The 13,191-nt window shown below is 41.5% G+C and overlaps 1 protein-coding gene across 1 annotated transcript in view; it reads left to right on the top strand.

Annotated features, from left to right (window-relative positions):
* Positions 1-9,645, top strand: part of UBE3D (ubiquitin protein ligase E3D) — a 94,172-nt gene extending 84,527 nt beyond the window's left edge. The window contains exon 9 of the mRNA XM_050893824.1: positions 8,007-9,645. Within this exon, the coding sequence (XP_050749781.1) occupies positions 8,007-8,027 (21 nt within the window). The 3' untranslated portion in view covers positions 8,028-9,645. The remainder of the gene's footprint in view (positions 1-8,006) is intronic.
* Positions 9,646-13,191: the final 3,546 nt, after the last annotated feature.

Below are 13,191 nucleotides of genomic sequence, written 5' to 3' on the forward strand. Positions count from 1 at the left end.
ATGTACAGGGCATCTTGATTGCACTATAATTGCAACCACCCCAGCAGTTGTACTAGCTGTAATTATTAAGGCTTAAACCATGACACTTAGCACTAGCCATAGCTTTTGTGGCAATACAAATCTGTATGTGAATTAGACTTTGGTCTGAGGCTTTGAGTATACGTTATCTTCCAAATCCAGCTGTACATGTGGAAAAAACCACTATTCTCAGCTTTCCACTCTTGTTTCCACCAAAGCTTAGTCTCTCCCCTGTGATCTGCCAGCAGAATTGTTTGTGCAAGCCCTCCCTTTCTTGTTTCTAGGATAAATCAATCTGGCTAGCGCAGACCAGAGTTTAGCATACCAGTCTGATTTCACCAGATGCTAGGTAGAAAGCTTGAAATGGCATTTTGTGGGGAGAGAGGAACAGTATCTTGTGGCAGAGGGATACCATTGAGCCTGTGAAGTTAATGTCTTCCACCAGCACAGCAGGATCTAGGAGCAGAGGTCTGCCCATGGCTATCCGTGTCTTTTTGGGAAGGTTATTCTCTTCTTGCGCACATGGATGGCATGGCATTGCTTGATTACCTGTCAGCCTTGAGTGGAAATGAATACAGCATTTGACGTTGATTGTAGGCTGTAGCCTCATTGGCGTATAATCAACGTTTCCTTTGCAGTCATTCAATCACGCCTGATTTCACACTAGCACATGTGCAGGATTAAAGCATGGGTATCTGTTTATGTACAGATTGTCTGCTTGCAGTAGATATGATTTCAGATAGCCGTGTAAGTTGTGTTCTTCTAAAACACAATGTAGCGTTATGAATTGTGTGTGGTAGTGTTTAAAAATTGGTCTAATGTTCAAAGAAGACAACAGTAAAATGTCTTTTATGCATTTAAGCTTCAGTTTTGAGCCTGGTGGTGGACTTTTGTTCTTTGTTGTGCAATGGAAAAGCAAAACCAGAGCAGTCATATTTCAGGAAGTGTTCGTAGGTTTAATAGGTTCATTTTCTTCTGCTGAAACTGAAGCATATGTAACTACTTTCAACCCACTATTTTCCTTTATAATTATGCAGGAGTAAACAGAAGTACAATTCCCTCTCTAATACTGAAGAGAAATTCTGTAGTATATCTTCTACCTACTTTTGTTTAGCTCTTGGGAGAGACATAGGTATTAGGAATTCTGTGTCCTCAGCTTTGAGAGACACACAGAGAGATCTTTCTTTATGCACAATTCACTTGGTCTCCTTTAAAGAGAATACAAACATAAGAACAGTTTAAAAGTTTGTGTTAGAACATGGGAATGCATTTTTTGGCAATGCATCTTTTGGTATATGGGTTGTTTTTCCTGTTTTGTTGAAATAAGGATCTGACTTCTTTTCTGGTTCTTGCAGCTGATTGAAAGATTGAACTGCTTTTCCTTTGCTTAGCTGAGAAAATAATTTTCTCTTAGTGCTGTGTTTCATCTGTCTGTTGTCAGCTCCACAAGACAGATTGTATGCACTGGATTTGCAGATTGCATTTCTTTAAAATATATTGTTTAGCTGCCTCTAGTCACGCTTCTGCTTCTCTTACAGCAGTCATCCTCTCTGCCCGCTCACCCGGTGTTACCGCTTGGGTAGAAGAGATTTCTTTCCAGCAGCTTCTGCCATCTGGAACTGCCTTCTTTTATCTCCCTAGTTCGTTAGGTCTCCATAGTTTTTAAAATACTTTCTGAAATTACAACTTTTTTCTTTTGCCTGTTACTCCTCAGTGTTTGACTCTATGACTGGATGCTTAATTCAGTAGGAAATGCCCTTACCCCGCTGTTTTCTGTGAGATTTTTATCATATGAAGTCAGGAAAATGCTTTGAGGTGCAGCTTGATGAAACCGCAGAACCACACACACAGAACCACAGAATGGTTTGGGTTGGAAGGGACCTTTAAAGATCATCTGGTCTTTAAAGGGTTGCCCCCTGCCATGGGCAGGGACATATTTCACTAGACAAGGTTGCTCAAAGCCCCATCCAACCTGGTCTTGAACAATTCCAATGATGGGGCATCCCCAGCTTCTCTGGGCAACCTGTGCCAGTGTCTCAGCCCTCTCATCATAAAAAATTTCTTTCTTATGTCCAATCTAAACCAACACTCTATAAAATAAAATGTTATTAGAAAGTTTCAGAACGACTGAAACCTATAACCCCATAACTACCTTTTCCCTGTTGAGGAAAGAATATTGCCAGCCTCTGTTTTTGTAGCTTATAGTAAAAGAGTTTCCACCAGCATAGTGCTGCTGTTTCACTCGCCTGTGGGTGTGTACGTACAAAATTGTCACAGAGTCGCAGAATGGCTGAGGCTGGAGGGCACCTCTGGAGACTGCCCCATCCAACACCACCACTCAAGCAGGGTCAGCCAGAGCTGGGTGCCCCAGGCTGTCTCTAGCTGGGTTTGGAATATGCAAAAGACAGATGGAGATTGCACAGCTTATCTGGGCAACCTGTTGCAAAGTTTGACCACATAAGTACACTCTCTGTCAGGATGCTCTTCTCAATCCTCAGTACCGTTCCCATGTAGTCTGGAGTATGCTTAACTGTTCGACGTTTTGCATTTTCCCGTTTTCCTGGGAAAGCTAAGAGAGCACAGCTTGTACAATTGAACATCACAGCCTGGATTTCTTAACTTGCCCTGGCTCCGAAAGCTTTTAACAAAGTTGCTGCTTTATTGTTTACAGAAAAAGTGATTTTGTAAGATATATCATTTGTATGTCTGTGGTGCTCTGCTGCTCCCTCTGTATTGATATCTCTTAAAATGCTTGAAAATGTGGAGTTTATGTTTGTTCATTATCCAGAGGTCCTAGCAGCTTCTGGCTCTGTGGAAACTAATGGGGTGGAGTGCTGAGATGCACTTGGTACTCTGAGATAGAACAAGATTATCATCTTCACAAATAATTGAGAGAAAATGAAAAAACAATGTCTCCTGTCATAGAAGTAAGGATGCTAGAGTACAAAAATCAGTTCTTAACGATGGATTAATATTAGTTATCCTGAGTGCTTTAAGAAGGGGACAACGTGCTGCGGTAAGGTCAATAAAAAATCCTTGAATAGACTGATTAGAGAACTGACTTTTATTCTGAATTTAGCGATAAACCTTAGTTTGTAGATCAGATAGCTGTTTGACACGTTATTTTTCTTTCAAAGTGCACTAGTAGCAGTGAAATACTGGATTTGCAGACTTTGCTGAAAAAGTTGCTACTAGACCTGGAAGAGGCCAGTAGTTGTCTGTCTTGCAGAGAAAGTATCCTAATAGATGAAGAACTGGGGGAGAACCACTTAGTCCCACTTTCCCAACCTACAGTAATTCATTTATTATGTAGAACATATATTTTACTGCTGTTTAGAGATCCAAGAGCATCTACAGTAACAGTTATGATAAAGAAATATTTTATATGCTTCGTATTGAACTGTGGATAAGGTGGAACTTCGTAAGTGGTTTAGTTTCAGTTGGTTTTGTTCTCAAACATCTTCATGTGTTGCAGGTGTTTTTTAAACAGTTTATGATTTCCATGTGTTATCCCTTTTTTTGTTGGCTATGTCAACTGTAGGGATGATCTAATGTGCTCTTTTCATTCACATTGGTAGTAAATATGAATACAGACAGTGATAAATGATTCCTTTTGATTTTTTTCAATTTATTGGGCAGTAGGGGAGCCTGGCAGTCTGGGGAAACATTATGTTGCAAATAATCCTCTCAAAGGAGTGAAAAAGTGTATTTCATGCATTATAAAATATAGCAAATAGTCAATTTAAACAAATATATCCACTCTAATGATACCTCAAAACTGTGTATCAAAGGAGCCTGCAATCTCAGGTAGAAAAATCTGCTTAAAATTTTGAATCTTGTGTATCGAGATGGTTATTGCTTTTCTTGATTTTTCTTTTTCTTCCTTGCAATGCAAGGACAAATTTCTCACCTTATTAAAGTCAATGTGAGTTTTGTCTTTGACTTAATTGGTGCCAGGATTTCATCCCTAGCCTGTGTTACGTATGACTCTTCCGCTTAGGTAAGATTTTATATTTGCTATTAATTATGCATCTGTCTCTATTCATCTGAGTGACTAAATCATGAGAAAGGTGACAGGCATGTTGATTTTCCTTTCATTTTATGTCTTTGAGGGTGGGAGTTTTTGGCCTAGTGGATAAATTTCCCTACGTGATAAGTAGTCTCTAGCTTTTACAACACCCCTTGGCTGAGCTGACAGAAATGTTTTTGATGTAACAACTTACTGTTGAACAATGCTGATTGAGCTGAATGAAAACACTCAGTGGGAATATGTCAATGTGATGAGATTTTCATTGGAAAGCAGGCAGACTTCCACCCTGGCCAGCCGGCTATTTGCTGGCCAGCTTTGCCTACAGACGTTTCTGAAAATTTATGTTCTACATGAAAATTCTTGTTTCTGAATTTTAGTTCCAGTTTGGAAGAAGAAAAGAATGGTTTGGAAATGTGGAAGCTTTTGGGGATCTCGGTTGTCTTATCTGTATAAACCCTTCCGTGTAGTAACATTGCAGCTTTCTAATAGGTTACTGCTGTTAGTGTTGGAGTAGCAAAAGAGATGTTCAGGAAGTGAGATCACTTGATTTTTTTCCATTCTTAACCAAGAATTGCTATTGTTATGTCCCATTCATGCCTCGTAGTCATGTTACTTTAGGCATGAATCCTTTGTATGAATGATTTTCTGAGAAGCCTCTTAGGTATGTTAAAACTTGCTTAATTTTTTGCATCCTCTATAGCAGACATATAATTCTTTCTTAAACATTCTTTAGGCATAGAATCATAGAATCATAGAATGATTTGGGTTGGAAGGGACCTTCAAGATTATCTAGTTCCAACCCCCCTGCCATGGACAGGGACACCTTCCACTAGACCAGGTTGCTCAAAGCCCCATCCAGCCTGGCCTTGAACAATTCCAGGGATGGGGCATCCACAGCCTCTCTGGGCAGCCTGTTCCAGTGCCTCACCACCCTCACAGTGAAGAACTTCTTCCTTACATCTAATCTAAATCTACCCTCTTTCAGTTCAAAGCCATTACCCCTTCTCCTATCACTACATGCCCTTGTAAAAAGTCCCTCTCCAGCTTTCTTGTAGGCCCCCTCTAGGTACTGGAAGGTTGCTGTGAGGTCTGCCCGGAGCCTTCTCTTCTCCAGGCTGAACAACCCCAACTCTCTCAACCTGTCTTCATAGGAGAGGTTCTCCAGCCCTCCGATCATCTTCATGGCCCTCCTCTGGACTCGCCTCAACAGGTCCATGTCCTTCTTATGTTGGGGGCCCCAGAGCTGAAAGCAGTACTCCAGGTGGGGTCTCATGAGAGTGGAGTAGAGGGGGAGAATCACCTCCTCGACCTGCTGGTCACGCTTCTTTTGATGCAGCCCAGGATATGGTTGGCTTTCTGGGCTACAAGCGCACATTGCCGGGTCATGTTGAGCTTCTCATCAACCAACACCCCCAAGTCCTTCTCCTCAGAGCTGCTCTCAATCCACTTACCGCCCAGCCTGTGTTTGTGCTTGGGATTGCCCCAACCCATGTGCAGGACCTTGCACTTGGCCTTGTTGAACTTCATGAGGTTCGCACAGGCCCACTTCTCAAGCCTGTCAAGGTCCCTCTGGATGGCATCCCTTCCCTCCAGCGTGTCGACCACACCACACAGCTCGGTGTCGTCGGCAAACTTGCTGAGGGTGCACTCAATCCCACTGTCCATGTCACCGACAAAGATGTTAAACAGCGCCGGTCCCAATACCGACCCCTGAGGAACACCACTTGTCACTGCTCTCCACTTGGACATCGAGCCGTTGACCACACCTCTTTGAGTGCGACCATCCAGCCAATTCCTTATGCACCAAGTGGTCCATCCGTCAAATCCATGTCTCTCCCATTTAGAGACAAGGATGTCGTGCGGGACAGTGTCAAATACTTTGCACAAGTCCAGGTAGATGACGTCTGTTGCTCTTCCCTTATCCACCAATGCTGTAACCCCCTCGTAGAAGACCACCAAATTTGTCAGGCATGATTTGCCCTTAGTGAAGCCATGTTGGCTGTCACCAGTCACCTCCTGATTTTCCATGTGCCTTAGCATAGTTTCCAGGAGGATCTGCTCCATGATCTTGCCGGGCACAGAGGTGAGACTGACTGGCCTGTAGTTCCCCAGGTCTTCCTTTTTTCCCTTTTTAAAAATGGGGGTTATGTTTCCCCTTTTCCAGTCAGTGGGAACTTCACTGGACTGCCACAACTTCTCAAATACGATGGATAGTGGCTTAGCCACTTCATCCACCAGTTCCCTCAGGACCCGGGGAAGCATCTCACCAGGTCCCATGGACTTGTGCACCTTCAGGTTCCTTAGATGGTCTCGAACCTGATCTCCCACGGTGGGTGGTTCTTCATTCTCCCAGTCCCTGCCTTTGCCTTCTGCGACTTGGGCCGTGTGGCTGGAGCACTTGCCAGTGAAGACTGAGAAAAAAAGTCGTTGAGTACCTCAGCCTTCTCTATATTCTGGGTAACCAGGTCTCCTGTCTCCTTCCGGAGAGGGCCCACATTTTCCCTAGTCTTCCTTTTATCACCGACGTACCTATGGAAGCTTTTCTTGTTGCCCTTGACATCCCTGGCCAGATTTAATTCTATCAGGGCTTTACCTTTCCTAACCTGATCGCTGGCTGCTTGGACAACTTCTCTGTATTGCTCCCAGGCTGCCTGTCCTTGCTTCCACCCTCTGTAGGCTTCCTTTTTGTGTTTGAGTTTGTCCAGGAGCCAAAATAAATGTTTTTACTCTGTTTTGCCCTCTGTTCTGAACACTCAGTGATATTTTATGCTTTAATTCAGTTCTTTCTAGTTGATCATGCTCGATGCATTCTTTAGTCACAGTATCAAGTAGAGTGGTGACTGAGGGTCAGCTCTGAAAATCCAAAGTGGTAATTGATGGTAATTTGAATCTTCACTTATATGACTGTTGAAAGGTCTTGGAGAGAAAAAAGGGGAAGTGTATGTCTCAAATGTTTTTTTCTCGTGTGTTTTTCATGGGGTAGGAGAAACAGGTTATATTTTCAGAAGACTGTTGTGTAACCTGGTAGTCTTTTTTTTTGTCCTCTGTGGTGGCATCTGTCCATCTTTTTTTCTCTCCTTGTGATCAGCAAAGTTCCCAATTGAATATCTGAAGCAATCTTCTTGGCAGATGAGAATCTGGACATGTGATTGTGTTTCCAGTCAGCTAACTTAACTTTCTGAGTTAGTATCCTGCAGGTTCTGAAGAAGGCTAAACAAAAACAAAACCATGCAGGGGAAACTGCTGCATGCGTGTGACCAAGAACAAATGAGTTGGGACAGCAGAAATCCTATAGGTCTCTTGTATTTGATAGATCACCTTCCCTCTAAATAGCTGTTAGACATGACAGTCCACTTAGTGCACTAAAAAGAAGAGGTACATCATTTGCTATCTTCTGATCATATACAAGTATTTGTCTTCTCCCCTAAGGTAGGATTTTGGTTCGTGGTCATTTTAAAATGTAAGGCATTTTTTCTTTATGACTTTAGACTTTTCATCCGGACTTTTCATCCTGACTTTGGAATCAAGATTTCAGTTATAGCGACAGCACTGTTCAAACAAGCTAATATTCGGGCAAAACAGGGAATGTATCAAAGATATAATCTAGCTAGTTTCAAAATACTCTCAAATAGCCTTTTAAGTTAGACAAGATGAACACCTCGTGCTTTGTTATTCTGGGAAAAAAAAAGGTTTCAATATGTAGTTCAGCAACAAGTGCAATGCAGTGCTTGAGCAAAAAAGTAAGCTTGGGAATCTTTAGGAGACATATTAGGTAGAAAAGTGGTTGGAAAGTAACACTGCTCTCAAATATAGCCTCTGCTCTCTCATTACGTTAGTGTGTTTTTTTTAAGTGAAAAGATGATTATAATATGTAATTTCAGTTAATACAATGAAAACATCTTTGTTTTACCTGCAGTGTTGAGACTAATCACAGTATTTTTTTTGCTTCCTTTTACAGGTTGCCTTTTTGAAGATGTGAAGAACGCAGATACGTGTGTTGAAAACTATTCTCAAATTCATTTTCGGCAGAAATGTACAGATAACTTCCAATCCTGTGACTTCTAGAAAAAAATCCACTGGCAATACAAAACAAAATGGGGGTGTGGGGTGTTATTCTTCATATCTGGATGTGTTTCAAAACCAAAGAAAGAGAGAGTTAACTTTTACATTCAATACATTCTTAGAAGTCATTCTAAGAGTGACTTACCTGTCACTCCTGTCACATCCAGCTGGGATGACTCTTATGATCTCTTCATTGCCAAAAAGAAATTATCTGCGTATCGTAGTACTACCTTTATCAGATGGTGTTTGATAGTGACCTATATGTCCTTAGGAAAATTCACAACTGGTAGCAAAGAGAGGTTTTAAAATATTTAACGTCATGGATACTAACGTAAGTTCTTTATTTGTTCTGGTAAAGTTAGAGGTCCAACTTTAAAATATAAAATCTGGTTTTTGTCAAACTTATATGTTTATCATGTATATTGTTTCCACATTAAGGTTTACCTTCCTTCTTGAGAGAGAAGGAAGACAGTTTCTGTATTCCTACACCTCATGTAGAATTTTTTTAAATTGATAATGTTTTGGACCTTCAACTTCAAAAAAGAGCATGTGTGTGAAGGCTGGCCTTGCAGAAACTGCTGGAGGTGAAAGATACTTGTAGCAAGTCAATACAGCTACTCTAAATTGTTGTTCTCTGTCATGGATGCTCAGCTGCCTTCCATGGGAGCGATAACACATTTCTGTGGAACACAGAAGCTGTTACCATTTTTGGTTTCAGAGTGGATTCCTCACTTAGTTGACAGCAATTTTTGCCTTCCCTTGTCCAGGGGAACAGGATCATATAAGTGCATAGGCTAGGGAGCAGAAGAGATGCCTCCTGGCATTTTTGCCGCAATTCCTGCTCATTGGGGTGGACTGCTCTTGAGCTAGAAAGAGGTGATCCTTTAATATCAACCATCTCTCTTGGACCCCTCATCCCTCCAGGGTTTTATCCCATATCTGCCTCGCTTATCTGCAGTTTTCCTTAAATAACTGCTCTTAGCAAATCAGTCAGGTACTGGAATGGTTCATCTGACCTAGTGTGACAATTCTTGTGTTCTCAAAATGTATACAAAAAGGTATCCAAATAGAAAAAAAAAAGCAGAGAGCCTGTTTATGTAGGCTGGCTTTTTCAAAGTCCATCTTTAAACTCTTAAAATAAAAAGATACTACCTTGTTGGAAAACAGCTGTATTTTGGGTGAATGGATTCTGGAGGGAATATTCTTGTTAGAGGAGTTCTTTGAAAATTCCTGAGTTTCAAGGAAAGTTAACATGCCCTTTACTCAGGAAATGATCATAATGTAGGAAGTGACCCTGCAAAGTGTTGGAGACCTTCTTTGGGTTTTACACATGCAAAGACAAGTAGCTGAGGCCTCCCAGCACCCAGTCTGGATATCATCTTATTTTTCTGTTATTATTGTAGGTTTTGGTATTGAAGGAAGAACAAAAATATTCTCAGTTTTGTATTGAGGGACTAAATTATCTAGCTCCAAGATATTTTGTCTATGCACCAATATTTAGTCATTTTATGAATAAAATATATTTTCTAAATCAGTTTACTGTTTGTTCTGCTTAATTTCTGTGACAGTTTCAGCTTCCCAAAATATGACTGAGCAATTTGCAGCTGGAAGACATTCATATCACACAGAAATACTCCAACTTTAAAATCTTTTCCAACCTATTTAAATGACCCCTGTTACGGTTTTGCATGTATGGAGCAATCTTAGGTCAGAGAATATGCTTTTAAGGTTCAATCTCTGTCATGTCCTGCCTCATTTGGTATTGTGGCCATAAAGAGTTAATCTGCCTCTGGTAACATATATGGTTCCAGAATGATGAGTGCAGCCATTTCACTGGTAGTATTTTGAGGGGGAAAAAATCTCCTTCCAGAGATGAAAGACAAATCAACCCCATCCTGCCTGGTCTGTCTCTCACCTGTAGAAGCTAATGGCTCCAGTCATGCTACTACGATGTCAGTGCTGCAGCTGGCTCAGGAAGCAAATCCTGAGAGAATGCTAAGCCCAGTGTGTACACTTAAAACATTAAACTTTTTAGGAGCTTCCCCTCTGCCTACGTATGCTTAAAGCTTTTCCTTGTTCTTTTTTACCCTATACATTGGTGAACTGGATCTGGCTGGGGTGGAGTTAACATTCTTCATAGCAGCCTGTATAGTGCTGTGGTTTGGATTTGTGGTTCCAACAATTCTGGTAGCACACCAATATTCTGACTATAGCTGAACCTTCTCTTTTATTTCCCGCTCTGCCCCCACCTCCCCCCAGTGAATAGGCTGAGGGTGGGCAACTTACGAGCCGGGGACACAGCAGGGACAGCTGACCTGAATTGGCCGAAGGGATATTCTGTACCATGCAGCATCATGGACAGCAGTAAAAACTGGGGGTAGAGGAAGAAAGGGGGAGAGGGGTGTCTTCCAAGGTGGTGGTTGCTCAGAGAATAGCTGGGCATCGGTCTGCTTGTGGGAGGTGATGAGTTATTGCCTTTGCATCACTTGGTTTCATTTTTTTCCCCCCTCTTTCCTTCACTTATTAAACTGTCTTCCTCTCAACCCACAAGTTTTCTTGCTTTTGCTCTTCCTGTTCTCTGCCCCATCATGCTGGTGGGGGAATGGGGGCGGGGGGGGGGGAATGAGTGAGCAGCTGGGTGGATCCTTAGCTGCTGGCCAGGGTTGACCCCCCACAATTGGAAGCAGAAGTTGTGAAGTCCCCCCCCCAAAATGAATAAATCTTTCTGTTTCAGCTGCCCTCCCATTTGGGGACATTTTCCTTCCCCAGGTTCCCAATGGCCACAATTGCCTGTCTGTGTCTATACGAGGGGCAGGGCAATTTGACACACTTAGTGTCATGTTTCTCTTTTCCTTGGTTCTAGCTCTGAGACCTCCATTAAGATTTAACCATTGGCATTATCTGGAAAATATCGGACCACATATGATAATATATAAATGCCTCGGATGGGTTTCCATTTGAAAATAGATTTCTTTGGCCATGTTCAGAAAAAAAATGGTTTTGATACTTTCCCAGGTACCAGGCAATACATTATTCAGAACTCCTGTTTCTGAAGACAACTTTCTTGGTTTTTTTTTCCCCCTCCTATTTCTTACGTGATCTTTCCTGCTGAGCCAGTAGTGGATTTGAGGTGCGACAGCTTCATTTGACACTTTCTTGCATTCTAACCGCTTTATAAAAGCGCAACTTGGCCATTTTTTCAGGATTATCTTAGCAGTGAACCATGGGCTCTCACAAACAATGGACTTGGGTTCAGAAAACCTGTTGAGTTCCCCTCAAGGCTCCTTCCTTGACCTTTGCCTATCACTGCTCTTGCCTCCATTTCTCTGTCTGTTGAATAGCATGATGCCGTTTGCTTGTTGACATCAGCATTTTGAAAAGTTGTGTAAGTACAAAGTACAATTAGTTACTGTGTTATTTTCTTAGCATCCAGAGTTAGTGGTATTTAGTCTAGTCTAAATACCATGTTTGGATACATCCATAACAGAAAGCTTGTTTAGTTTTGAAGTGTGCAGACAGTATCTCCATGCAGATGGAAAAGTGAGCACCAAGATAGGAGTTGGCCTAGAAGCTGTGTTTGTAGAAAATGTTTGGTCCTTCTTATCGCTTGCCCTCTCTTCCCAGCATTTTTGATCTGTTACAGTCTGCATTTTTCACTGCAGAAAGTGTCTTAATTTTTGCTTTCTGTAGTGCCAAGCACAGTGTTAGTCTTAAAGTAATAATAATAGATCAGCAATGACGTTAAGAAGTCCCCAACTCACACATTAACTGAGATAGATGTGCATCCTTTCCTAATGTGCAGTTTCCAAATAGTGTATGGCAACAAGAAGATATTAAAAATGTCAGCTTTAATTCTAATATGCTATATCGGTTATAAAGATGCCTATTGGTGTGGTGCAGAAAGCATACCTATCTGTCAGACCAGTGCTGTTCTCTCCATTAGCAACAACAGACAACCACATTCTTTCTGTCATTAACAGGTCACAGGGCGATTATATTAGTGTAGAGCTTGTTACTTCTTTTAAACAAGTTTGACCATTTAACTGGGATAGTTAAATTGGCATACCAAATTGAGTCCCAATGGGGTTATTTTAATTCCAAAAGTAGGCTGGCTTTCCAGCTTAGTTTAAATCCCCGCTACAGTAGATTAGGATAAACTGAATAATAACAACGAACGGGTTGATCAGGGAGCTATACTGGTATTACTCTGTGAGTTGAAGGGCAAGTTCTAGCTTACCTCCATTTTACTTTTCTATGTAGAGCAACTTTTATATATAAGGAGCAACTTTAATTAAAATTTACAATAGATGTTTCTGCACGCAAACATTCTGGGTTTAAATGCAAATGCTTTTCAGTGATTTTCTTTCTGTTTTGCTGCCTTCATTTTCATTCCTCCAGAACATCACTTTGTGGTTTCAATTTTAGACTTTGCGTCCTTTCATTTCTCTCCTAGCCAGCTGTGCTCCATTCTAAATGACAGGTAACTTGTTTGAGGTACTGCATTAGCTCATCAGCCTCATTCCTTTTGGTTTTTCTCCACAGGTTTTCTTGCTATCGTCGTATCACTGTCATAGAAGCACTGCAAAATCTGCAGATGGACAAATTACAGAAACATTGAGCAACTCTGTCTTTACTAGACTTCTTCGGTTTATTCTTTCGGGGCAGGAGCAGGCTGAATTGCCTCATAGCAGACGCCATGGAGCATTAGGCAATGTTCACAGAATATCAGGAATTTTGCAGGTCCACATGCTAATGGCTCAGTAGCAACATATGTGTCTTCCGATATCTGATTGTGACATTAAAGCATGGCGTTTTTCTTACTGTGGACAGCAATTGCTGTGTTCAGATCCTGTGGTTCTGTGGTTCAGTACGTTCAGATGGTGTTCTCTTAAACATGGCAGTAATGTTATTGTCTCACTGCCGTATTGTGTCCAGTGGCACATGCTTCTTTCCCATCCGATCATCTTACACGTGGATTGTGCAGGTCTGTGTACTGTGTCCTTAGTGACAGACGCTTCTTCTACCTGCTTGTATTCGGTGATGATATAAATGTGTATCAGTTTATCATTGTAAACAATAGA

This window comes from Gymnogyps californianus, chromosome 3 (assembly GCF_018139145.2).
Source record: "Gymnogyps californianus isolate 813 chromosome 3, ASM1813914v2, whole genome shotgun sequence".
In the NCBI taxonomy this organism is placed as follows: domain Eukaryota; kingdom Metazoa; phylum Chordata; class Aves; order Accipitriformes; family Cathartidae; genus Gymnogyps; species Gymnogyps californianus.